A 25,415-nucleotide genomic window follows, 5' to 3' on the forward strand; every position below is an offset into this window, starting at 1 on the left:
TCTGCTATATACCTCCCTTCCCTGATATAAAGATCTTATCTGTCTGTAGCTTGCAGCTTTCAGGTACATTCACACAGGCGTATGTCCGTCTGGCTACAGCTGAGCAGGCATACCACTGAGCGCTGGAGAGGAGGTGACCCCTCCATAGAGAAAAGCGGACCAGGGCCTCACACACAGGGAAAGATAGAGCATGCTCTATCTTTTCCTCGTGTATGGCACGGAACACACATATGCATATATGTGCGGCCCAATATATGTCCCCGCAAATTTGCGGGTGCATATACATCCCCCCAGACGGCCGTCTGAATGCACCCTTACGCTCATTATGATGTGTTGATAAGTTGTTGTTTGCCAGCAGGAAGTCTGTGTGTGTGAGCTTGTCCTGGAATGCAAGGGTGGTGGCTAGAGAGCAGAGAGGTATCTCCTGATTTCTTCACTCTTCTTGAGTACAAAGGAAGGTCATTTATACTAGCCTCCTCCATCTCTCTGGAGCCTTTAAGCAGTTAAATGGGTTACTTTATGGGTAAATCTGCCAAATTTATACCAGGAATAAGTTAGTTTTGTTTGTCACTAAACTGTTGGCACAATGTACATAGTACCACACCCATTTTGTTTTTAATGCCAAGCTCAGCGGTCTAGACTAGAACATTTGTTCTTTATGGCACAGTTATTTCATAAAAATGGTGAAAATGAGATTCCGAACGTTGTGTGCCAAAAATGTTTTAGATCTTTGCATTGTGTAAATAACAAAAAAATACATATAATTTATTATTAGACTTGCTTTCCCATTTACCTTTATTTCACTGCTGAGGCATTTTGTTAATGGTGTAGAATCTGCCCCAAAGGTATCAACATTTTGCACCCCATATAAAGAGAATCTGTTTATAAGTTTAGAGGGGTTGACTTTTCAAATAATCTCTTCCATTAGACATGTCTCTGCATGTATGTACCTGTGGCTTTGCCTCATTTAAACACTTAAGCCTTACCCTTAACTCCCCATTCTGCCCTCTGAATATACACACAACTGCAATCTTTCTGATTGCTTTAAAGGAAATCTATCATTTGTTTTTATGCATTGTGAACCAAACATACCTTGACAATACTGTAGCTACACTGATGCAGAAACAAATCTTGTTTAATCCCTGTGCTGAATGGTTTTGCTCAAAAAACAATTATAAAATTCAGGACCTTGGGAAAGCTTGGGAAAAACACATTCCTTCCACATACACAGGAGCTGCATGAACTGTCCAGACAGGACTAATCAACCTGATTTAGATGACTCATACACAGCTGCTGGGCGATGGTGCAACAATTTATCACTTCTGCCTGTCAGGGTTATAAAGCTATATAGATTAAGCGCTATTGGAAAATAGTGATGTAAAAATTCTAGATTTTTATCCCCTCATTAGGGCTTTTTGTACAAAATTGATAAAACATATGCAAAAAATATAGAAATTTAGGTAACTGTACTGAACCGTTCAATAAATTTAACATGTTACTTAGGGTATATGGTATGATTGAAAAATGCATCTCATCTCACCGATAATAAGCCAACATTAACGGATAGACAAATATTTTATAGCTCAAAAAGGTGCACCATGAACCAACTAAAAACCACTAAATTCTACCACTAAAACGCAAAACTGTGCCCCTACAACAAGTAACGTCCACATGTGGGGTGTCTCTGTAATTGGGAGAAATTGCGTAACAAATTTTAAGATGGGTTTCTTTTTTTATCTTTTGTAAATGTTAAAATTTTAGGGCTAAAGGAACGCAATAGTTAAAGGGGTTTTCCAACGAACATAATTTAGGAGCGCTGGTGTGATCTGTAGCTCCCTGCTGCAGCCACCAGGGGGCGTAGAAAGACAGCAGTAAATGTCTGACAAGCATATAATAGCGCCTTTCCTGACGTCCTGCGCGCTGTAGCCGGCTGGCGGAAGTGGAAAAGTGGTTGGCAGAAGTAAGGCGACAATTTAGTCAGACTTGACGGAAAGGGGTGGGTGACGCCCTCTCTGGCAGAGGCCTGCAGCGCTCGTGGTGTCTGTCTCGGTAGGAGGCCACGCAGTTCCCCGGTGTGTACCATGACTTACCTCTACTAGGCTTTGGGCAAATGTTACCAGAGCGCAGTCCAGTGCCACAGAGATCCCGCCCGCGGCCCCAGCAGCAGCAGCAGCAGGAGGTGAAGGAGGAGGAGTTGTCCTACCCTGAGTGGATTAGCCGGAGCTACGTGGAGCTCATGAGTCTGAACGAGCACTCGATGCAGGCGCTGTCCTGGAGGAAGCTCTATCTGAGCCGGGCCAAGCTCAAAGCCTCCAGCCGCACCTCGGCGCTGCTCTCCGGATTCGCCATGGTAAGAGAGGCCGCTGTGTCTGCTCAAGGTTACCCCCTGTCACTGCATGGACGCGACTGGTACGGCGGCCCGGGGGGGCTTGTGTGCCTGCAAGTTTTATGTTTCATAGGTCAGAGAATGTAGAGGCCTGTGCTCACACTGACTGCTGCTTGTGTGGTGACTAGAGGAGCAGCCAGTTACTTCATGTCTGCTGCTGTATGTCACGTTACTGCTGCTTGTGTGGTGACTAGAGGAGCAGCCAGTTACTTCACGTCACGTTACTGCTGCTTGTGTGGTGACTAGAGGAGCAGCCAGTTACTTCACGGCTGCTGCTGTATGTCACGTTACTGCTGCTTGTGTGGTGACTAGAGGAGCAGCCAGTTACTTCACGGCTGCTGCTGTATGTCACGTCACTGCTGCTTGTGTGGTGACTAGAGGAGCAGCCAGTTACTTCACGGCTGCTGCTGTATGTCACGTTACTGCTGCTTGTGTGGTGACTAGAGGAGCAGCCAGTTACCTCACTTCTGCTCCAGTGACCCCTGATGTCTCATTACCCCTGGCAGCCCTCTGTTTCTGCCACCCCTCATCCTTTTGGCTATTTCCTCTATTAGCGGATGCTGTGATGTGGTCAATGATCTCTGGGATGAATGGGATCAGAGTCTTCGGTGCATGGCAACCAGTCCACAGTCCAAGAGTCTTCTCATCTGCTCCTTCAGAATTTTGGACTTCAGTGACTGGTACAGCGGATGCTATATGTAGGGTAAATTGTTGTGGAGCAGAGGTGCAGCATTAACTCACTGACATCGGTTACACAATGTTCTTCCTTACACAAAGGTTTCTTTGGCATTACACGTAATGGCACCTTTATTAAAACAAAAATAAAAAGATTTTGTGCTATATTCTTTTGGGAAGCAAAGCTTTTGTTATTGACATAGTTTATAGCGGCGTTTTATTTGTTGGGATTAATTGTTTATTATCTGTTTAGAATATTTGTAATTTTTTTTTTGCCTGTACATCAGATGTTGGCAGGGGGAACCTGATGTTCATGTAATTGCAGAAAAAATGGGGAATCCTGGAACACTTTAAAACAAGTTCTTGTTTGTTATTACATGTCCATGCTGTACGCCTTTGGTAGCGCACTCCACAGATAGCATGAGGTCCCCACAGGATCCAGATCTCAGCATTTTAGAAAAAGCACGGAAGTTAAAATTTGAGGCATGCTGAGATGAGTCTGTTGTGAGGCTTCTACCTGTCCGGCACAAGACCTCTATATCAATAAAAGAAAAGGCCTGTCATTGAAACTGGAAAGCTGCTATTGCCTTTCCCGGAAAACGGTCATCAGGGACCCTGTACATGTTGAATGTGGGGGCTGACTGTTGTCCTTTTAAGTTATTTTGGAGGTCTAACTTCTGGGAGCTTTGTGAATCATGCTTTATGGCTATGCTGTACGTGGCAGAGCACTGTACACACCAGTAAATAAATTTCTTCATTTATTAGGAGAAACAGGACCCTGTTCTTATGATCATTGGGGCTCCAGCAGTCGTGCCCCTACCAATCAATATATTACCCCCTTTACTGTGAGCGGGATATAACATACAGTTGTTAAAACATAGAAAATGTTTGTATTGCACTTGCATAAACCCGGCTATTTAGACAGAGTATTAAATAAAAATTGAGAAACTGATTTTAAAGGGGTTGTCTAAAGTTGTAACACATGGCTGCTTTCTTTCTAAAACAGCACCACATCTGACTATAGGTAGTGTGTGGTATTACAAGCTCTGTCCATTTGTATAGAACCTAGCTGCAATACCAGCCATGGTCGTATCAAACACAAATCGAGGGCGAAATATGGATGGACATCGGATGAATGTCATTGATCCTATTCATCTAGGCTGCTTTAGGCATGAGCTCTAGGTAACCCTGTCACCTCTTCACAAGCACTGACCCAGAACATAATATCACTGTGTAATGCTTCATCAAGCAGCTATTGTAACAGGCTGCAGAATCATTTGTGTGTGTGTTGTTTTGTTTTTTGGTAAACTTTTTAAACTTGCTTTAAAAATGAAAACATATGTATAAGAAGGAGGCCCAACGCCCTACAATGATACTTTTGTATTGTGTTAAAGTGAAGCCAAAAAGATAGAATGACGTGTCGGCTGATTTCCTTCTTGTGAATGCATTAAAATCTTATCCTAATACTCTGTTCACATAATTATAATCGGAAACCCTGATCCGTTGCCCAGTCTGTCAGACAGCTGACAAGTATATCCAACAGTCCCGCTGACTTTTTGAGGTCTGCCAGGGTATTGGATGATTGATGAAAGGATTTCTAGAATTGCTTAGTACCTGTTCATCCGGTTTGATGTGAAAGCTATATATTGGTGGTTTGCGTTATTCAACTGGATCCCAGCCGTCACATAGAGAATGAATGGAGCAACTATGCATTAGTGACTCGCACTGATCACGGGAACAGGGATCTCTTGTTCCCGCAAAAGAATGGACAACAGTTGTTGGTTGATGTGCAGCTGCTATCCTGTACTCAAGATGACCAGAATAACCCCTTCAAGGTGATCAGACTCATTGGAATCCAGTTACGAGAACCCATTGGCTCATTATAAACCATCTGTATGTCAGTTCTGTTTTGGTTGGTGTCCAGTCACCATACTGTAATATACAGACATATGAGACATCCTGCAAATGACATTGCTACTTAATCTATTTAAATCTTTCATTTACCATCTTTTGTGAGATGTGTATTTCGGTTGTTCACTGCTCACTTTACAATGTATTGGGCTTTTGCCGTGTGCCCCAGACCTAGTTCTTGTAGTTAAGCCTCGGCATAGTTTAGGATTATGAAATACAAGTATTTATAGATTAGGACATTGCCACGGTGCTCTTTAGCTCCAGCTTTCATCATGAGATTTAGCCATGAAGATTGAATAAGCCGGAGGTGGGGGGATAAAAATGAATTGTGCCTGCGGCTGGTTGTAAAATTAACCCTTTTATGGTTACTGTAATGGAAGTTTTTAAAGGGGCTGGCCACTATACCTCATGCTTTCTATAAAGTGGGGGGAAAGGATACTAGGTAACTTGCCAATATATTATTATATCTATTAAAGGTTCTGCACTACTTTCTTTATAGGTCTTTTAACTAATCAGTGATTCCTGCCCATAAAATGGCTGCAGATTGAGGATCATTTGATCACCTGCCAGGACCTTATGATAGTATTCATGAACATAAGATTAGGGTCCTGGAAGGTAGATCATGGACAGAAGATCACATGACTCTCCATCTGCGACCATTTAATACCTTCGTGTTGCAGTGTTTTTTTTCATTCATTTCTTTGTTCCCCATGTTCAAAAATCAATAACTTTTTCATTTTTCCATGTACAGGGCTGTGTGAAGGTTTATTTCCTGCATAACAAATTTGACTTGGTGACATTATTTATTATTTCGTGCCATGTGCTGGGAAGGTGGGGGAAAAAAATCCAAATATGGTGAAATTGCTCCAAATGATATGTCTACTTAATTTGTCTACTTTGTCTCCTTAATTTTTTCGGTTTGGTGCGATCATGGTGATGCCAAATTTATACAGGTTTCATTGTCGGTTTTCTTTGTTTTCATTTTTTTTTTTTAAATGTGTACAAAAAAAGTTTCACCATCTTTTGAGGCTTTTAACTCTTTCATACTTTGTATGTAATTTTTTTGGAGATGAAATGACGTTTTCATTGCTACCATTTTAGACTGTGTGTGACCTTTTAATCACTTTCTAGCAGACCTCTGATTTAGGGTCGGATCCCAGGGCAACCAAAATTGTATACACCAGGACTGATAGATACAGGTTGGAATTATATCTGCATAATATAGCCTCTTACACTAGGGTTGGCTATTTTGTTATGTTTTTGTAAAGCAGGGGGGGGGATAATTAACCATTATACATCTCTTAAAAGCTCTTGCACAGCAAAACATTACACCTTACACATCACCGTATACCATAGTATGAAAAACGTATTAGTGTCAGAATAGGGCAAGATGAAGAACCTTTTTTTCTTTCGTTCAAAAGCTTTAAATGTTTTAAAATCTATTAAAACATAAGTAAACCTATACAAATTTACCTATGATCAGACCAACCTGTGAAAATACATGAGAGGTGTTATTCGGAGTGCACAGTAAAAGCGGTGTACACAAGAAAATGGTGCAAAAGTTGGGTTTTTTTCTGTAATTTCATTGCATTTAAAAAAAAAAAAATTTCTGGCTTCCCAATACACTAAGTGGAATATGAAATGCCATCACTAGGAAGAAAACAAGCCCTCATACAACTCTGTATATAGAGAAATAAAAAATAAAGTTAGAGGACCTGTCACCTAAAATTTGGCACTAGGAGCTGCTTACGAAAATGCTTGAACAAACGCCGCAGTGTTAGAAGGATAGCATTACCGGAAACGCTATCTAACACTGCGACGGGGCACAGTGTAATCATCGGACTGCTCTCAAAGCGGTCCGATGTATTCATGAGGGGCGGTCCGAGGCGCTGCCTCTTCCCCGGACCACCCGCTCGCTCCATAGGCCGGCGGTGACTACCGCGCGTCATTTGGCAGTCACCGCCCCTAACATGTCCTATCTTTTTCCGGGGTACGGTGCTGCGCGTATATACGTCCCCCATACGTCAGTGTGAATGTAGCCTTGGAGTGAGAAATGAAAATGCATAAAAAAAAATATCTGGTACTTAAAGGGGTATTCTCGTCTGGGCATTCACATTCAGTTTCATTAATCTGCCATATGTAAACATTTCTTCAATTTGATGTTATTAAAAAAAATGTTCCTGTATGAAGATAATTTCTCATAAATATAGTCATGTTGTCCCTTAGAAACGAGATAGCTTCCTCGGATACGGCCACCTCTGCTGGAGGGATTGCACAAAGAAACAAAAGGTTATTGTATATAAAATGTCCGGGAGTTACTAGATGTCGCACAGCCGTCCTGTGGTAATGATTGCTGAATCCTGGTGGTCCGGCAGGACTCTCTAGCGCATGTCTGGCCACCGCTGCCAGAGTGTGATGTGGTCGTATCCAAGGAAGCTATCTGGTTTCTAAGGGACAACATGACTACATTTATGAGAAATTATCTTCACAAAGGAACATTTTTTTTTATTAACATCCAATTGAAGAAATGTTTACATAAGGCAAATGGATTTAATTAAATGTAAATACCCAGATGGGAATACCCCTTTAATGTTTGGTCATATCGATTTATTTCAAGAATATGGCTTTTTGCCTGTCTATTGCTTTTTCTTTTCTTCTCATTTACTATTTGTCTTCCTCTCTAATCAGAAGCAAATCACTTGTTTCTCCCTTCTTTGTGAAAACTTTGGGAAATTGGAAATGCAGGGTATAGTGTAAACACTGACCACATCCTGCACTACGCTGTGTTTGGTTTCTATGTAGTTGGTGATAAATGGACAATTGTCGGAGCTCAGGGGCGTTGTTTGGCTTAATACTTCGCCTTTGAACCTAACATTGAATATATCCCTTGTTGGAGGGAGGAATTTCTTAATTAAAAAGAAAATCCTGGAACCATTTGTTCTTTCATGAGAACTTGCAAACATCCTTTCATGTGATTGCTAGTATTCTCTCTATATATCTTCAAGTAAATTTAGCAGATGGGTGTCTAGGTATATTGGAAAATGATTCTTAGAGCTCATTCAGACTGCCGTATAGGGGGACATGCATGCGGCCGCAAATTTGGCAGCCCAGCGGCGGTATGGTGCCACAAATGTGTGGCACTGATCTGCGCCATACATCGCAAAAAGATATCTTTTTGCGAGTGTGCGGCCGCACACCGCTGTTTTCTGTGGTGGGAGGAGGGGTCACCTCCTCTCCAGCACACGGCGGTATGCCCGCATTACAAATAAATAGCAGAAACATAAAGGGAATTGTTGCAGAACAAAGCTACTTAGTTTCCATCCCATAAGTCTGGCATCTCCATGGTTATGTTGCTTTCAGACACTTATTAATACTTGCCTAATCCCTTAAATATGACTAGAAATCTCCATAATAGCTGGAATAAGCTGTGTGCTAGTTATGGATTCTTGTTGTAGGCTCCTCCTACTAGGTTATCCAGCGGCTGCTTTTTCATCATCTCTGTGAAGTGTTGTGTATGTGTAAATAGTATCTGTCATATCTACGGATAAACATGCACATATAACCTATTATCGACAGTTCTCAAATACTATGCGACCAGGGTTTTTGTCCTGAATAAAGTTGTGTATCCCTGAATACCCTTCCTGTGTGTTCTTTACTGCTCTAAAATCCAATTAAGCTGAACTGAACGCAGCATGTCGGATTGGTGGGTCAGCTGTACGGCAGCCCCGTCTTGTCCCCCTCTCCCAGTCTATATAAGGTCAAGAGGGGGAGAGTAAGGAACAAATGAATCTTCTACAGTTGCCAAGCACTTTTTCAAGTACAAATTTTCATTATCCTTTTTTTTTTTTTTTTTTTTTTTAATTTAGCCAGGTTTATACGGAGAACAGTAACTGATCCTGTATTTGATTGACAACATTTTTGTAGCTATAATTATTTTCCTTTTTTAACCACACCAAAAAAAAAAAGTTTTCTTAAATATTTCGGGATAATCTTTGCTAAAAGCTCTGTTATTCAATATGAAATGACTATTATATAGTAATGGGTTGATGCATGGATTTTTTTTTTTTTTTTTTATAGCCCCTTTTACACGACCATATTTGGCAACTGTATGCTAGCTGTACAAACAGTAGCTAGATTACATTCACCATAAAAGTATAGTAGCTGTATATTTTTACATTTGTTGCATTTTATTGTTTTGTTTTATGAGAAGTTACTCAGTTTTTTGTATTTCTTTCTCATTTTAGGTTGCAATGGTGGAAGTTCAGTTAGATGCAGGACATGAGTACCCAGCCGGCCTCCTCATAGCTTTCAGTGCCTGTACCACTGTGTTGGTTGCTGTACACTTATTTGCACTTATGATCAGCACTTGCATCTTACCGAACATTGAAGCGGTGAGCAACGTCCACAATCTCAACTCTGTGAAGGAATCTCCCCATGAAAGGATGCACCGTCACATCGAGTTAGCTTGGGCTTTCTCCACGGTTATTGGAACTCTTCTCTTTCTGGCAGAGGTTGTGCTGCTTTGTTGGGTAAAATTTCTCCCAGTGAACAATCCCAAGTCATTGGTCAATAATAACTCCTCCATCAGTCCTGGGAAAGAAGCTGCCATAGCTTCAACCTGCATAATGGTGCCATTTGGATTAATTTTTATAGTGTTCGCTGTTCACTTTTATAGGTCACTTGTTGGTCACAAAACGGATAGACAGTTCCAGGAGTTGAATGAACTTGCAGAACTGGCTCAACTTCAGGACCAGTTGGATCACAGAGGGGACTCGGTCCAATCTCCTGGTCATTACCCATAAGAATTGTTTTTATAAAGGGTTTATTGCTTCCGTCTTATGAGGTTTGGGATACATAAGTGAGAAGAGGGCTGAGTTGGAGCTCAGGAAGGGCTAATTCTTTAATGATAGGAATGCACTTTGAGGCAGAAATCATATCTAGAACTCAATCGGTTCTTTATGACCATTGTCCAGTGTGAAATGGGGAGGGGTAAATATCTATGCATTCTCAGTTTGCCTAAGATCTAGCTCTCTCAGGGCACACTGTGGGTTTTGCAGGCTTTTGGCATAGTCTGCGTTCCACAACTAGCTGCTTGGAAATCTCCATTCATGCTGTGGACCAGTCCTGGTTTAGACCTTCAGAAAATATACTTATCACTGTTATGTTACATTGCAGCATGTTTGCCTGGATTTTTCCCATTTATATAATTGATATGAGGAATACAGCTGTCTTACTCCTTTCTCTGGGCGAGCAATGAGTATTTGGCTGCTTTGCTTGTCGTTGTCACTGGAAGTCTTCAGCTGCATGCAGGGAAGTTGGCAGAAAAGCTTTTGTTATGCATGCCACATTAGCCATTTGTGTGAGCCACTGGATTGCTTTATATATTTAACCAAGAGTGTTTCTAAAAAATATACAGTTTTGTATAGTTGACCCCAATCAACATTTCTACAGCATTTTTCACACCTTTGTAATCTTTTGCATATGTTTACCATGTTGTCTAAAGTGCCTCCGATGCATTGATCTGATCTGTTACATTATATGTACAAATATGGACTCACACCCTGTTGCAATAATGTGAGGGTCTTGTTGAAATGGTAATGGTTATTGCAACTCTTGGCCACTAATGGGGAAAAAATACAGGTATAGCCTCTCTTCTGTAAGAAGATTATTTTTTTTTTATTAAATGAAGAAAAATGTATATTCATTATGTTTCTTAATTGAAGCACATTGATAAAGTGGCAACAGAGATAATTGCTTCTAGACTTTGTTGTGACCTATAAAGGGAAACTATATAACAAATATATCTGAATTGTCACACCTACATCTACACCCCTACACCTACACACATACCTACACTTTATTCCTCTAAATCCCTTTGCCCAGACTGTTGGTCATCCTATAGGGCACTTTCATATCAAGTGATTAGGTTATTATTTTATAAAAATTAAGCAAAAATATGTGTTCTGTCAGTATTATTAAAAACTTTCCCTGTTACGGTGTGCCAGGATCATAAAATCAGTATTTTATGTGATTGCACCAGTTCCGTTACATATAAAATTATCATTGCTGTAGAAACTGAACAGCAGAGTTTACATTTTATAGACACATTTTGATATTTCTCTACACTGACGGTTAGGAATCTACTAAAGAAGTATAATAATAGGATACATGTAATACATATAATAAAGAAGATACATCTGTTTATGTGAATTATAAGGGGATTGCATCCATCCACATGCCACTCCTGCTGAACAATTCATCACAGGCAATTGAGGTAAAGATAGACATGATTTGATGCTTAGTTTTTTTGTGTTAAAACACAGAGTAGCACTATGTTTTAAGTCAACCAAAAAATAGATCTAGAATATTAATTGGCAGAATATCAATGTGTAAGGTACCACAAAAGTATAACCAGTGACAGTCTACTTTGATATAGTACTGTAGTACATGGGTCAATATATTGCAAAATGTTTTTTTTTTTTAGAGAAAATCATGCATCATAAACAGAGGAAAAGCTTAACTGTAAAGATTTGCACTTTTGTTTCTTACAAATCTTGCTGTGCTTAAGTGCACTTGCTCTGTGGATACTGAAAGTACTGCATTGTAAGTTTCACAGACCCTCAGGGGTGTTTGTGGAACTTCTGCTATAGTAACGTTAATGCACACAAAGTACTGCACCAAAGAGACCTTGATAAAATTATGATGTTATTTGTATCACATTTTTATACACCTATAAAAAATCCCGAAAGAACTGCCTCCTCGAAAAGGTGGTTTAGATCAATTTTACAGAAACCCTTGAATTTATTTTACAAATGTTACAAAATAAATGACAATGGAAATGGACTAAGAAAATGAAAAGGATAAGCCACGGCACCTGTCTGCGGTCAATAAATGTGTTTGCGTGGGTTTCCTCCAGGTCCTCTGGTTTTCTCCCACACTCCAACACATACTGGTAGGTTGATTAGAATGTGAGCCCCATTGGGGACAAGGACTGATTTGGTAAACTCTGTGCTGCGCAATCTGTAGGCGCTATATAAATAAAGGAATTATTATTAAACCCTAATACTTTGCCAGCATGGTAAAGACATTTGTTTTGGCTATAGTTTTCCTTACAAAGAAGGAGGGATATATATATTTTTATATGTACACATTTACATATATTTTGAACAATCTTAAAATGTGAACTGTGAGTTGCAATGGTCGCTGTGAGATTACCAGAAAACCTGGTGTATTCAACATGTTGTAATGTTTCTCTTTGTAATTGTAAAATGCTAAGAAATGGGGACATGGATATAAATGTCTAACCCTCTGCGCACGTAGGTCCATCACGTCCTGTCTTCATGCACAGCTATTGTATGTCCTTCTATATGGAACAGTATATGTAATGAGCACACCATGATACTGCAATTGCTAGAAGCACTGTAAGAAAGAAAACTGCAGAATGTCATTTTACTAAAATTATTTATACTTCAGAGCCTTTAAATAAAAGGGAGGCTGGGTGAACTTTCCATGTCTTGTGCCTTTTATTCTTCATTTATTATAGGTTGTGCAGAATTGTCTAGAGATTCTTCAGAACCATGATCTGCACACATGTATTTGCCTTCTTTCTTGCTTATGGTGAGATAGATGTCCAGAGATACAAACTCCCCCGATTCTGGAGATCTCTTTTCAAACTATACACATGATTTAAGGCCAAGTTTACACCATCGTTAGGCGACTTCTGTCAGTTTGTACAGTTATTTCTCGCAGCCAAAGTAGCGATGCAGCTGACTTTTTTTTTTTTTGTTAAAGGAATTTTCTACTTTCAGCAAATAATTGATATATTGTTTGAGTAAACAAAAGTTATATACTTTTTCAATATCCAATCAATTCCTTGTGGTTTTCTAGATCACTGCTTGCTGTAATACTATAAGAAGCTTCATTTTTACTTCCTGTGGATATATATCTGCCCATTGTAATGTGGTGACACAAAGGTACACAACTTATTATTGCAGATAGAAATCGGGGCAGTGTGTGATAACAAGTAGTGATGACCCAAACTGCAATGTTATCTCCAGGAAGGTGTTAACTCTTTAAATTCTGCATGCACATTGGCACTTCATGATGGTCGTGCCCCAATGAGATCACAGGGAGCAATAATCCTCAGGAAAATGGTGAAGCACACTCCCACCTGCATCATTTAAAGGATGTTTCCGGTGGGGATGTGCATTCAGGCCCGGGTCCGCTCATCCCTAATAATGAGTCATGCACCTGTGTGATGTCACATGACCATGACAGAATTATATACACAAACAATGAAGATTCTATAGAAAGTATATTGCAAAATTTTTCATTACATAAACAATTACATTATTTGTTAAAAGTGGCCAACTCTTTTAATTAGAGAACTAATGAAAAAGAGACATCCAAACATGTAACTCTATGGTCCACATATGTACCCTCTGTATTTAGTTTCCAATAGGCTCATTTAACAAATTTTTTTTATTTTTTTTTATTTTGCCAAAGTATTTATTGTTTTAAATGTATGCTATCATAGACTGGTCAAATGTTCACTGCAACATATCAGTAACCTGTTACAATTGGCCAGAAGATTGCAAGATATTCTGTTTCCTACTGCATGTACCCTAGTGTGTTCCTAAAAAGCTCTCTATTTGGATAACCAGGGAGCATTTATGTTTTATTTTGAGTTGGTGCCTTTGGTTATAAGAACATCAGGATGTAAATTTTTTTTCCTGGCTGTTATTTTGTGAGATACGTCACCAGGATTATACTCGCCCTTCATACTACATAAGGACCGATTTGGCAAGCTCTGTGCAGGGCTGTGGAATCTGTGTGCCCTATATAAATAAAAGAATTATCTAATTATTAAAGTACAGAAGATTGTAAGGGAAATCTTTTTTGCTCCTTATTTCCTAGTAAAGCAGTGTAAATATAGATGTCCATATAGATGCTAGTCCTGTTTCCCATCTAGTACACAAGTCTCTATCTAAATATGACAATCTGATTGTAGTAATACAGTTATATACAAATGGCACAGAGATAAAGCTTTAGTGAGGTTTGTTATCATTATTCTTTTTCAAGAAATTCCAGTCGAGCTGCTTCAAGAACACCTTCAGGATCTGCTACTTTTACCTGCGGAGAGAAAAAAAATAGTCCAGGAGTTACGTACACTTAGGCTACATTCACACTGACGTATGCCCGCGTGGCTACGACCGGACGTGCATACGTCGGTCACCATGGAGAGGAGCGGGGGGGTGACCCTTCTCCATTGCATTACATACGGCCTGTGACACGGGGAATGAAGGAAATCTTTTTTCCCATGTATGCAGCGGTAAATATGGCTCCATGCAGCCATTGCCGATCTATGGGGGACGTATGCGGCCATACATACGTCCCCCTACTGTCGTGTGAATGTGGCCTTAAAGATGTTTGTTTTTTTTACTGTGGAGTAGTGGAGCATAGTTATGATAGTAAAGTGAAGGTGCCCTTCCACTCCTTCCCCATACACGTGTGCTCTTCAAAATTAGTGGGGAATAAGTCAATGCCAGATCATTTTATCTAGTCTTATCTGCCATGACAGTAAAAGATAGGATCAATGAAGTCTATTTTCTTTTTACTAAAATCTGTCAAAGGGTGAAAGTTAGGAATCCCCCATAGATAAGATATACCCGTTCTGCTAAAATTGGTTGTTTCCGCAAAAATTTGTACAATGTGTACAGAACCTTGGCTCCCTGGCCCTGCTGGCTGGGCGGGAAGTGTTAGGTGGCACTAGACAGATGACATACATTAATTGATGTCAACATAGGCCACTAATATTTAGGAATTAAGTCCAAATTTTGGTTTCACGCCAACTCAGATGTAATCCATATTACACTCTGACAATCCACAGTGTATTACAGTAGTAGTGTAGTGGATGTCATTTATACAAATATACTTCTTCCATTTCATAAAAAGTTGCGCACTGACCCCCCCTTTCCCACCACAGCAAAAACACAGAAACTGCGTCACTGCTGAAAGCGGAAAAGCAGCTTCACTGTATTCCAGTAATAGCAACCTCTGTCACAGCTTGTCTTATTTAGATACACCTGAAGTGTAGCTGTGTTGGTACAATTACATTACAGGAAACTGATCACTGTGATAAGTCACTGAACTGATTTTGAGCAGGATGATCTAAGCGTACGCTCTGTGTAGGGATGAGTAATGTATTGGAGAATAGAGTTATCAGCACCACCTTCTCCGTCATGCAGGGTGCCAGGTAGGCTTACAAACTTTATTTTCTGGGGATATGAACTATGCATTTTTTAGCTAAATACAGTGGGGCACATTTACTAAGGGTCCATGGACCGCATTTCCATCAGGTTTCCTGACTATTTCCGCTTTGCGTTTTGCATTTAACAGGGGTTTTTGTCGCACGCAATTGGATTTTGCGCAATCGCGCCAACTTTCATGCGGGGGCGTGGCCTTTGGACAACTCCACTAATTCGGACTAAGCGCGGTATTTAAAATTCAAATTGTGTCACAAGACATGCACTCACATACACCGGGAAGAAAAAGGGTGAACTCCAGTGGCCTTGAGCTGGGAAGCGACACATGCAGGATATTGGGCGCACGATCTTAGTGAATCGCGCCGGACTTCATCCTCGTCAGACAACGCACCTCGGGGATTGCGACAGGACCAGGTAAGTAAATGTTCCCCAGTGTGGGCACAAGTTAGTGTAGTGCTATGGGAACTTGTAATTAGGCTTATTATTGAAAGTCTGGGGACAGGTAAACTTTAATACTTGCGGTGGGTGGCATTACTTAGTCATTATTCAGTGTGGGTATTATTAGGTGGGGCACTTTTTTCATTTTAAATTTTATTAACAGAATTAATAAATGTACAATAACAATACAGAAAAATACAGTACAGGCTCCTTTCACTAGGCATGATTAGGAAGGAACCATAATCAGCGGGTGTTGAGGGGTACACGGTAAATTGTTTAGCTGTTGGCTGCATCCAGAAAGTGTATGCATTTCACCTTATAGCTAAATTGATACAATGCAATTTGATCTCTTTTTTTTTTTTTGGTGCACCATTAACATACAGCGTGAGACAGAATTCTGTGGAGTCAATGTATTAAATCTGTCGCAATATCCGACTAAGCACTAACACTTGCCTCTAGGAGCAATTTTTTCTGTCTTGTCAGAAACAGTACAGCCAGGGCACAAAACTAGTGCAGACTCTTCTTAAATACAGTGCAATCTCCAAAGACTGTATATTAGATTTGGCACCATATGCTCAATTTGTTTAAAAAAAAAAATAATACTAAAAATTTGATTATGGAAGCTAAAATAAATCATGTTTTCAATGCATAAAAATAGTGCACTAATGAAATAAGGTTTCCATGTGTCTTAACTAGAAATATTGATTTAACCAAAAATTATACTCCCACAATACACAATGCTTTAGGTGTGTAATTTTTCGGGTATTTTCTAACCATTGACATTAGCTTTGATAAACAGCACACTATATATATATATATATATATATTTCATGCTGTGGGTGTTTACTGTAGACTAGTGATTTTTTTTTTTTTTTTACATTTCACGTTATATCTGATAACTTGTTCTTCTCTGAAACGCTATGGAGAGAATGGGTGGTTTGCTTTCTAGAAGAAGTGGCGGAAACAGGATGCACAGTAGACTGGAGGAAACAGATGGTATTTTTGACACTACATAGTCACATAGTCAGCGGGTTGAATAAAGAAATCAAGTCCCTTGAGAATTAATGCTGCTATAGTTTATATTAATAGGCAATTATTCTTTGTGTTAAAATGATGAGAACTCTGTTTAAGTGCTGACAATTATGATTAAGAGCATTCTTCTTCTTTTTATATAGGGGAAGTAATGTGCGCTTTTACCACTTTTTTTTTAAATGCTACTATACTTCAATATTTTTTTTTTGGCTCCTTTCCAATTTCCTGTTATTTTTCTTTTTAAGTGTAAGGTTTGCAGTAGATTTAACCCCTTGTTCACAGAATTGATCAGTTAGATAAAAAGATCAATGAAGAAATCAAACTTGACTTCTTTTCTATGCAGATGTACAGTATGGAATAGGTTATAGAATGGGCGAGGTGGAGAAGAAAAAAGAAGACATACTTATCCAGCTCTGGCTCCGAGAGTTGCTCCTGTACTTCCCAATTTTGGGCCTGGACCAGGCCAGGAATTCTGGGGAGTCTCAAGACTCCCATCATTTAATGAGTGGCCACTTCAGACCATAGGACGTCACTTCAGTTTTCTAGGGAACTTCACTACACTGGTCTGAGGAGGACACTCATTGGATGAAGTGAGCCCCTGAAACCCAGAAGTACCAGTAAATGAGTTTTTTTTAAGCCATTTCAGCCCCCTGGGGAAGGAAGGGGGGGTCCATATTTATGAAGAAAACCTTAAAAGGTTTATCTCTGTGAATGTCTCAATTTTATTTTTATTTGGGGGTATAAAATATTTGAATGTATCATTTATAGTTTTTTAAATTAATGTTTTTTTTACAATTTTCAAATAAAGATATTACTTTTGCCTCTAAATAAAGGATATGTGATTGCAAGAGAGATGCTTGGTCTGTGTGCCAATAGTTCTGAAAAACATGTCATGTCACAACTTCCTGATGTAGAAAAAATGGTCTGTCATTAGTAGTTCTGTTATCTTCTAGCTTGAAGTGCAGGTCTTGGAAAATATGAGTGAGTGCCCTCTATTGACTACTTATATGTATGTATCTTTAGTTTAGATGAACATTGCACAGCATGAAAGTATACATAGAACTTTGCACTGTGTGGTTTGCAGTAAGGAGTGGGCATTGTCTGTCAACAAAGATGCATTGCAGGGGTACTTTAAGCAGCCCATAGCGGTTGTCCCCTTAGTTAAAAAAAAAAATACCAGCAACTGATGTCCTAGTTTGACAACCACAAATAAATAAATGTAACCAGTATTCTGGCTGTCCTCTCAATCTACTTGCACAGCAGTCATGTGCTAAAATACTGGTAGCTCCCATTGATCTGTCCTATTATAAAATTATACTGTTCCCAGTAACATTTTACAGGATGAGTATTTGATCAATGACCGGCAAAATGTTGGGTGGTGGGAGCCATAAGTGAAGGGGGTCTATAAATTCCAAAATGCCACTCAAGTCACAAATCGTGCTGCATAGAGGCAGAGACAAATCTGCATGTGCATTTTAGATTTGGTTACACACCCAGCACAGATACAGGAAGAGGCCCAAAAATGTAAAAAAAAATTGTAGGCTGAATTGTGCAACCATAAAATAGTACATCGAATTACAGCAAAAAAATGTGCGAAATTGCTAAGTTTAAGTCCCCTTTATAGGTTTGGGAGGCCTTTTGGACTAATTGGCACATATTTACTAAAGCTCCTGCGCCAGTCAGACTTTGCACGTTCAAACTGCTTGCACATGTATTTAAGAATTGTCCGAAACACATTTGTGTCACAAATTGTGGGGCACACTGCACTATACCCAACGCAACACAAAATGTTGTACTGAAAGTGGGGTCCTGGTGAACAGTCGGATCGTGCGCCACATTTAACATGCATGTTAAAGGTGCACAAAAAAAATGGCACACTCTGTCGGAGCAGTGTAAAGGACACCAGATTCATAAAGAACAAGCACCACAAATCTTGAATCTGGCGCCCCCTGCACACTACACAGGCAAACTGCATTTAGTACAGACTACACTGTTTTTAGTAAATGTGGGCCATTATTTTCAAACATGCTGTCTGAAATGTATAGTGTCTATATGCACTGATAAATAATTGAAAATAAGTTTTCACTCAGTATTATTGGTTAATACATGTGCCTTTAGACTCCCTAATGTTAAATGGTGTAATCTGTGAGGATAATCTATGGCAATTCAACAAATAGGCAGATTTAATAATCTGAAGCTCACCTGTGCCTCTCTCTGTGCCCCCGTATCCCACAAAATCTACTCGCCCGTCCTCGCTCCTGCTTCCAGTCCTGTCTCCTAGGCGCACACGCCGGCTTCAGAAGATTTAAAGGGCCAGCGTGCCGTTAATTGACGTCCTAAGCTTCTTTATTCTGTAATGTGGTTATGAACATTTGTTCTCACCACCATTAGTAGAGTGTCAAAGCCACGCACAGGGTCATCATGGCAAAGGCTAGTACTTTTTTTTCTGCAACACTGCAAAAAGGGAGAGGGCACTTTGTAAAGAAGTGGGGCATTTGTCAAAAAAGTGGATACTTGGCATAAAAAAATAAGGGGCACTTGGAAAAGAGGTGGCACTTGACATAAAGAAAGGGAGGATTCGGCAACAAAAAGGGGGCACTTGGGTTTATATAGTGGATTTTTGAATAACAATCTCCCATGGGACGTCAAGGATTCCCTTGATAAATGGTAGACTTTTTATAAGTTATTTTGATTATGAGAAGGGGCCCCATAAGGATTTTTGCTCCTGGACCCAGAGAACTCTAGTTACGCCACTGCCAATAAGAACTTTCAATAGATGAGTAGTGCTGTTTATTTCTATTACTTTGCAAGCCTGTAGTTATTTTACTCTCTATTGGTTCAAAAAATAAAGATTTTTTTTTTTTACCTCTGGAATAGGATATTTGGTAGGGCATGGTGCTTCTGAACGTCCAAAATCTACCACAGATCCACACTTTGGAATATCTTCTACCCATATCCCTTCATACATTTGGCCTTTGTCAAGGTAATAAAACTTTCCAGGTCCATGCTTCTTCCCCTCTTTCCAGGAACCTTCATAGCGATTTTCATTTGCTGTAAATACAAAATTTGGGGCAAATTTATAAAAAGAGTCCTAAGGTTAGACAGTGCAAAGTTAGACTAGACAGTCTTATTCTGCACCGCATTCAAATAATTTTTTGGTGCTGGGTGATAAATCTGGTACAGTATAAGACTGTCTAGTCGTACTCTGCACCTCCTATTAGTTGGTTTACTTTACACCAGAAAATTAGGACACAATTCTGTCGGGTCAGCAGTATTTTTGGCGCACAAACCTTTTTTTTGGTGCGAGTCCAAGCCCCTTTTGTCGAGCTAGTCGTAGGAGAGACAGAAAACTGTCTAAAACCCTTTATAAATATAGTGCAGACAGTATTTTAGTGCAAACTATGACAGAATTCTGTCATAGACTGGTTAATAAATCTCTCCCAATATGACAATAAATATGACAAATAAATGAGAATTGTCTGACACAGCCTGAACCTTGCATAATGTAACATTTTTTACTTAATAATATAATATGAGATTTTTTTTTAAAGTATGATAAGTATGATTAAAGTCTGCATTTTAGTGACTGTATAAATGCGAGAAAGTAGAAGTTTGTAATGTAAAGGAACCTGTCATTACAATATAATTGTGCTTTATAACTTACCTGCCACTGTCAGGTCAATCCTCTGTCAGGATGCTCTGTGTAGTCCTAAAATATCTACCACAAATATGGCAGGGGCTGTAAAAATAACGAACTTCTCACCTCCTCTGGCACTCCCGTTCAGCCACTGTGCAATCCGTCACTATTTGTTTACAGAGGCCGGATGGAGACATCCCAATCACTGCCCCATGCCTTCTACACCATTCAGTGTGTACCAGGAGTGCGGCAGCTGTCGGGAAGGCACTGCTGGCCTCTGTATACAAAAAAATTCCCTGTTTCATGAAATTACTGATATTTCATGAAACTCTGCAGTAACTTATGGAGATTTTCTGCACATTTTATGATGTGAATCGTCATGCAGATTCTTCATGCTGTATTGTGTTCATCATTTCATTCACCTTGTTTGAGCCGAGATACATTACCACAAAAGACAATGACAATCTGATTTACCTAAACGTAACATCCCTTGGCCACAGTATTTATCTTCAATCCATTCTCCTTCATAAATATCTCCATTAGCAAAGTACATTCTGCCCCAACCACTTCTTTGTCCATCCTGCCAGTCGCCTTCATAATATTCTTTATCTGTGTAGAAGTATGTCCCGTAACCCTAAGAAAAAAACGTATTAGAGTATCTACCTTTGTTTGTACAGTTTCAAATCTACTGCACATAATTTCCATCTGACCATTTTAAAGAACACATGAAAGAAAATGTCTTCATATTTTCAGCTGGGCGGTGGAAATTGGTTTCTATTTAGATGGGCAGAGGTAGTCCTATAAAGTTCAGTGAGATACACCAAGATCCATTTAGCTTTCTTAAAAAAAAAACATACACACACACACATACATATATATATATACACATACACTCACCGGCCACTTTATTAGGTACACCATGCTAGAAACGGGTTGGACCCCCTTTTGCCTTCAGAACTGCCTCAATTCTTCGTGGCATAGATTCAACAAGGTGCTGGAAGCATTCCTCAGAGATTTTGGTCCATATTGACATGATGGCATCACACAGTTGCCGCAGATTTGTCGGCTGCACATCCATGATGTGAATCTCCCGTTCCACCACATCCCAAAGATGCTCTATTGGATTGAGATCTGGTGACTGTGGAGGCCATTTGAGTACAGTGAACTCATTGTCATGTTCAAGAAACCAGTCTGAGATGATTCCAGCTTTATGACATGGCGCATTATCCTGCTGAAAGTAGCCATCAGATGTTGGGCACATTGTGGTCATAAAGGGATGGAAATGGTCAGCAACAATACTCAGGTAGGCTGTGGCGTTGCAACGATGCTCAATTGGTACCAAGGGGCCCAAAGAGTGCCAAGAAAATATTCCCCACACCATGACACCAGCACCACCAGCCTGAACCGTTGATACAAGGCAGGATGGATCCATGCTTTCATGTTGTTGACGCCAAATTCTGATCCTACCATCCGAATGTCGCAGCAGAAATTGAGACTCATCAGACCAGGCAACGTTTTTCCAATCTTCTACTGTCCAATTTCGATGAGCTTGTGCAAATTGTAGCCTCAGTTTCCTGTTCTTAGCTGAAAGGAGTGGCACCCGGTGTGGTCTTCTGCTGCTGTAGCCCATCTCCCTCAAAGTTCGACGTACTGTGCGTTCAGAGATGCTCTTCTGCCTACCTTGGTTGTAACGGGTGGCGATTTGAGTCACTGTTGCCTTTCTATCAACTCAAACCAGTCTGCCCATTCTCCTCTGACCTCTGGCATCAACAAGGCATTTCCGCCCACAGAACTGCCGCTCACTGGATGTTTTTTCTTTTTCGGACCATTCTATGTAAACCCTAGAGATGGTTGTGTGTGAAAATCCCAGTAGATCAGCAGTTTCTGAAATACTCAGACCAGCTCTTCTGGCACCAACAACCATGCCATGTTCAAAGGCACTCAAATCACCTTTCTTCCCCATACTGATGCTCGGTTTGAACTGCAGGAGATTGCCTTGACCATGTCTACATGCCTAAATGCACTGATAAGAAATTAAGTGTTAACGAGCAGTTGGACAGGTGTACCTAATAAAGTGGCCGGTGAGTGTATATATATATATATATAACACTTAATTTCTAATCAGTCAATGACATTGCGGCAACTCAGTGCATTTGTATTAATCTGCCATACATAAACATTTCTTCAATTAGATGTTATTACGGTAAATTTTTTTTACCTGTGTGAAGATAATTTCTCATAAATGTAGTCATATGGTCCCTTAGAAACAAGACTGTGTCCTTGGATATGGTCACCTCTGGAGGGACCGCTGGATGGATTGCACAAAGAAACAAAAGGTTATTGTATATAAAATGTCCGGGAGTTACTACATGTCCCACAGCCGTCCTGTGGTAGTGATCGCTGAATCAGGAGGTCAGACAGGACTCAATAGCGCATGTCTGCCCACTGCTGCCAAAATGTGAGGTGCTCGTATCTGAGGAATCTATCTCGTTTCTAAGGGACCATATGACTACATTTATGAGAAATTATCTTCACACAGGAACATTTTTTTTCTAATAACATCCAATTGAAGAAATGTTTACATATGGCAAATTAATTTATTTAAATGTGAATGCCCACATGGGAATACCCCTTTAATGCACATGACAGAAAGGGGGAGGGAGCTGCACGAATGTGGAGGAGAGGAGACAGGGACTGAGATAATGTAAATTTAACTTATATAAACTTTATAAACTTTAAATGTTTATATGCATCTTATCTTTTTCAGTAATTAAAACAGCAACATACATGTTTTTTGTCGTTCTTCCAGCTTCCAGAGTAAACCTTTACATATTCTCCAGTGTTGGGGTCTTCCACATTATATGTCCCAAAACCACTTCTTTTTCCACATTTCCATTCCCCTTCATAAATGGAGTTGGTGCTTTTCCATAGAAAAGTGCCCTTACCTGAAAAATCCCAAATTCAAAATTGCAAAAAGATTTTTTAAATGAAATAATTACAAAATCCTTTGTAAATTAACCCTTCTTTGCAGTAAACAGTAGCATGTTGAGCATGGTAGTATTCTGGGCATCATTAACATGACAGGAACCACTCTTGATTGTGTGTCCGTAAGATATAAGTTAGGTGTATCTATTAAATCTTAAAAATGAAAGGTTAGAGTACTGTAACTGTAAAGTAACTAATTCTTCAATTTTCCTTTGCATTGGCTTTTATGGAATGTTAATGGAAGGCACAGATTTCTAGACTTACCATGCTTTTGATTATTTAGCCACTCTCCTGTGTATTGATCCCCATTCACACAGTAAACTGTATGCCTCAGGCCACACTTTTGTGCTTTTCTGTCCCAATCTTTCCAGGGTGGCTCAATGTTCTTGGGATGTTTTACAAAAGGCATCACCACCTGAAATCACAACCACATGATATCCTTGTAAATGGACCTAAAATATGATATTTGTATTTGTGACAAGCAAAAGGGAACATTTGGCCTTCTTCTTGACAAACAACACTGGTTAAGAGGATTATAAAGCCACTGTTGAAAAATTATGTTATGCGTCCAACACCGAAACGTCCAAATGTCCAACACCGAAACGTCGCTACCCGTTTCAATAAAAATCACTCACGTTTGATTTGAACCTTGTAGTGCTGCCTGCCTTTTCCATTCGTTGACTACAAACCAGGATCAAGCCGAAATCCTTGGAGGCATTGCACCCCTCCTTCTCAGGAGTCACTTTACTGTGCGGACTTGAACTTTTTCCATTTTACACTAATGCGCACACATATAAAGCATGCACACACATACATACAGTGCCATATACAAACAAAAATATTTATACTTGCATACAGTATACACAGACACCTATACACATACAGCATATATACATCACATATAGTACATGTTATATACACATGTTATATACTTTTCTTCTATCTTAATACTGGGTCCTAGGCAGCCTAATACTCACACTGTTGGTATTTTGCATTAGCCAAAAGATTGCGGAATTATTTGCGCCACTTCTGTGTTGCACAAGACCATCTAAGTTTTTCCTAAACCACAAAAATAGGAGGTGCATAGTTAGAATTCATTGGGGCACATTTACTTACGAGGTCCTGCGAGTTCTCCGATCCAGAGTGTCCGACGATCATGCACTCTGCCGCGATTCACTTACATCGTGCGCCCAATATCCTGCATGTGTCGCTTCCCCGCTCAGGTCCGCCGGAGTTCACCTTCCTTTTCCCGGTGTATGTAAGTGCATGGCTTGCGACACAATTTTAAAGTTAAATCTCACGCTCTGTCCAAATCAGTCGGATTCGGTCACATGAAAGCCGGCGCCGATGCGCCAAAATCCGGTCACATGCGACACAATCCCCTTCTAAATCCCTTAGTAAATAAGCCCCATTGTCTTACACTATGCCAGATGTATCATCCAGCATCAAACTGTTTCATAACTGTGGTACGGCGTAAGCTTTTCTACTTTTACCTTGCACTGTTTTATTTTTTGAGATATTCCCTAATTATGTTTTCCTGAAACAACTCTATAACCTGCAACCTGGGGAAATAGAGAACCAGTGAAATGCTTTTTAATGCAAACTTTTTACATGTTAAATCATATTAAAATAATAAAAATCAAGTAACTAAAAACTAGTAAGACATTCACTGTAGCAATAGCGCTTTAGATGACTCAATTTCTGTGATTACATGATGACATGTGATTTACTTTTTTTTTACATTGGAACACTTATATATGTTTACTTTTTTTTTTGCTGTTAATAACTATATAGTAAAACACCTCCAGACAGAAGTATACATATTGTCAATGCAGGGAAGTGATTGTTCCTTACCACTTCATTCTGTGCTAAAATGTGATTAGACATAATTCCATAGAAATTATTATAAATTCTTCAATTCACTAGATATTATAATATTATACAGACCTTACCATACAAATCTTGCTTGTGAAGACGATAATGTATAATTTTAAAGATCCCAATTTAAAGTATCTGGAAAGAAAGCGGCAGCAGCAAGGCACAGTGATCTACAATCCAAGAGTAGCCACACACAACAATAGGAGTG

At 39.7% G+C, this 25,415-nt stretch overlaps 3 protein-coding genes across 6 annotated transcripts in view; 1 reads left to right on the forward strand and 2 right to left on the reverse strand.

The window, feature by feature from the left end:
* The window catches only part of KDM2B (lysine demethylase 2B), a 79,062-nt gene extending 76,874 nt beyond the window's left edge, over positions 1–2,188 (reverse strand). The window contains exon 1 of the mRNA XM_072143395.1: positions 2,091–2,188. The gene's annotated coding sequence lies outside the window, so the exon portion shown is untranslated. The remainder of the gene's footprint in view (positions 1–2,090) is intronic.
* LOC140122532 (calcium release-activated calcium channel protein 1-like) lies at positions 1,852–12,480 on the forward strand. Of its 2 annotated transcripts, none has more exons than XM_072143511.1 (2): positions 1,852–1,960; positions 9,217–12,480. In XM_072143511.1, the coding sequence occupies exon 2, from the start codon at positions 9,223–9,225 to the stop codon at positions 9,772–9,774; it is 552 nt and encodes a 183-aa protein (XP_071999612.1). In that variant the 5' UTR covers positions 1,852–1,960; positions 9,217–9,222; the 3' UTR covers positions 9,775–12,480. The 2 variants fall into 2 exon arrangements, with proteins under 2 accessions (XP_071999612.1, XP_071999603.1); XM_072143502.1 differs by lacking the exon at positions 1,852–1,960 and adding an exon at positions 1,968–2,350.
* On the reverse strand, positions 11,462–25,415 carry MORN3 (MORN repeat containing 3). 3 transcript variants are annotated; one of them, XM_072143524.1, is made up of 7 exons: positions 25,282–25,412; positions 24,307–24,388; positions 23,594–23,744; positions 23,132–23,289; positions 20,819–20,978; positions 19,574–19,758; positions 11,462–14,104 (listed from the first exon to the last, which is right to left on the reverse strand). In XM_072143524.1, the coding sequence occupies exons 2-7, from the start codon at positions 24,322–24,324 to the stop codon at positions 14,039–14,041; spliced, it is 738 nt and encodes a 245-aa protein (XP_071999625.1). In that variant the 5' UTR covers positions 24,325–24,388; positions 25,282–25,412; the 3' UTR covers positions 11,462–14,038. The 3 variants fall into 3 exon arrangements, with proteins under 3 accessions (XP_071999625.1, XP_071999634.1, XP_071999643.1); XM_072143533.1 differs by lacking the exon at positions 24,307–24,388 and having other exon boundaries at positions 25,282–25,415; XM_072143542.1 differs by lacking the exon at positions 24,307–24,388 and having other exon boundaries at positions 25,277–25,414.

This window comes from Engystomops pustulosus, chromosome 1 (assembly GCF_040894005.1).
Source record: "Engystomops pustulosus chromosome 1, aEngPut4.maternal, whole genome shotgun sequence".
NCBI classification, from domain to species: Eukaryota; Metazoa; Chordata; class Amphibia; order Anura; family Leptodactylidae; genus Engystomops; species Engystomops pustulosus.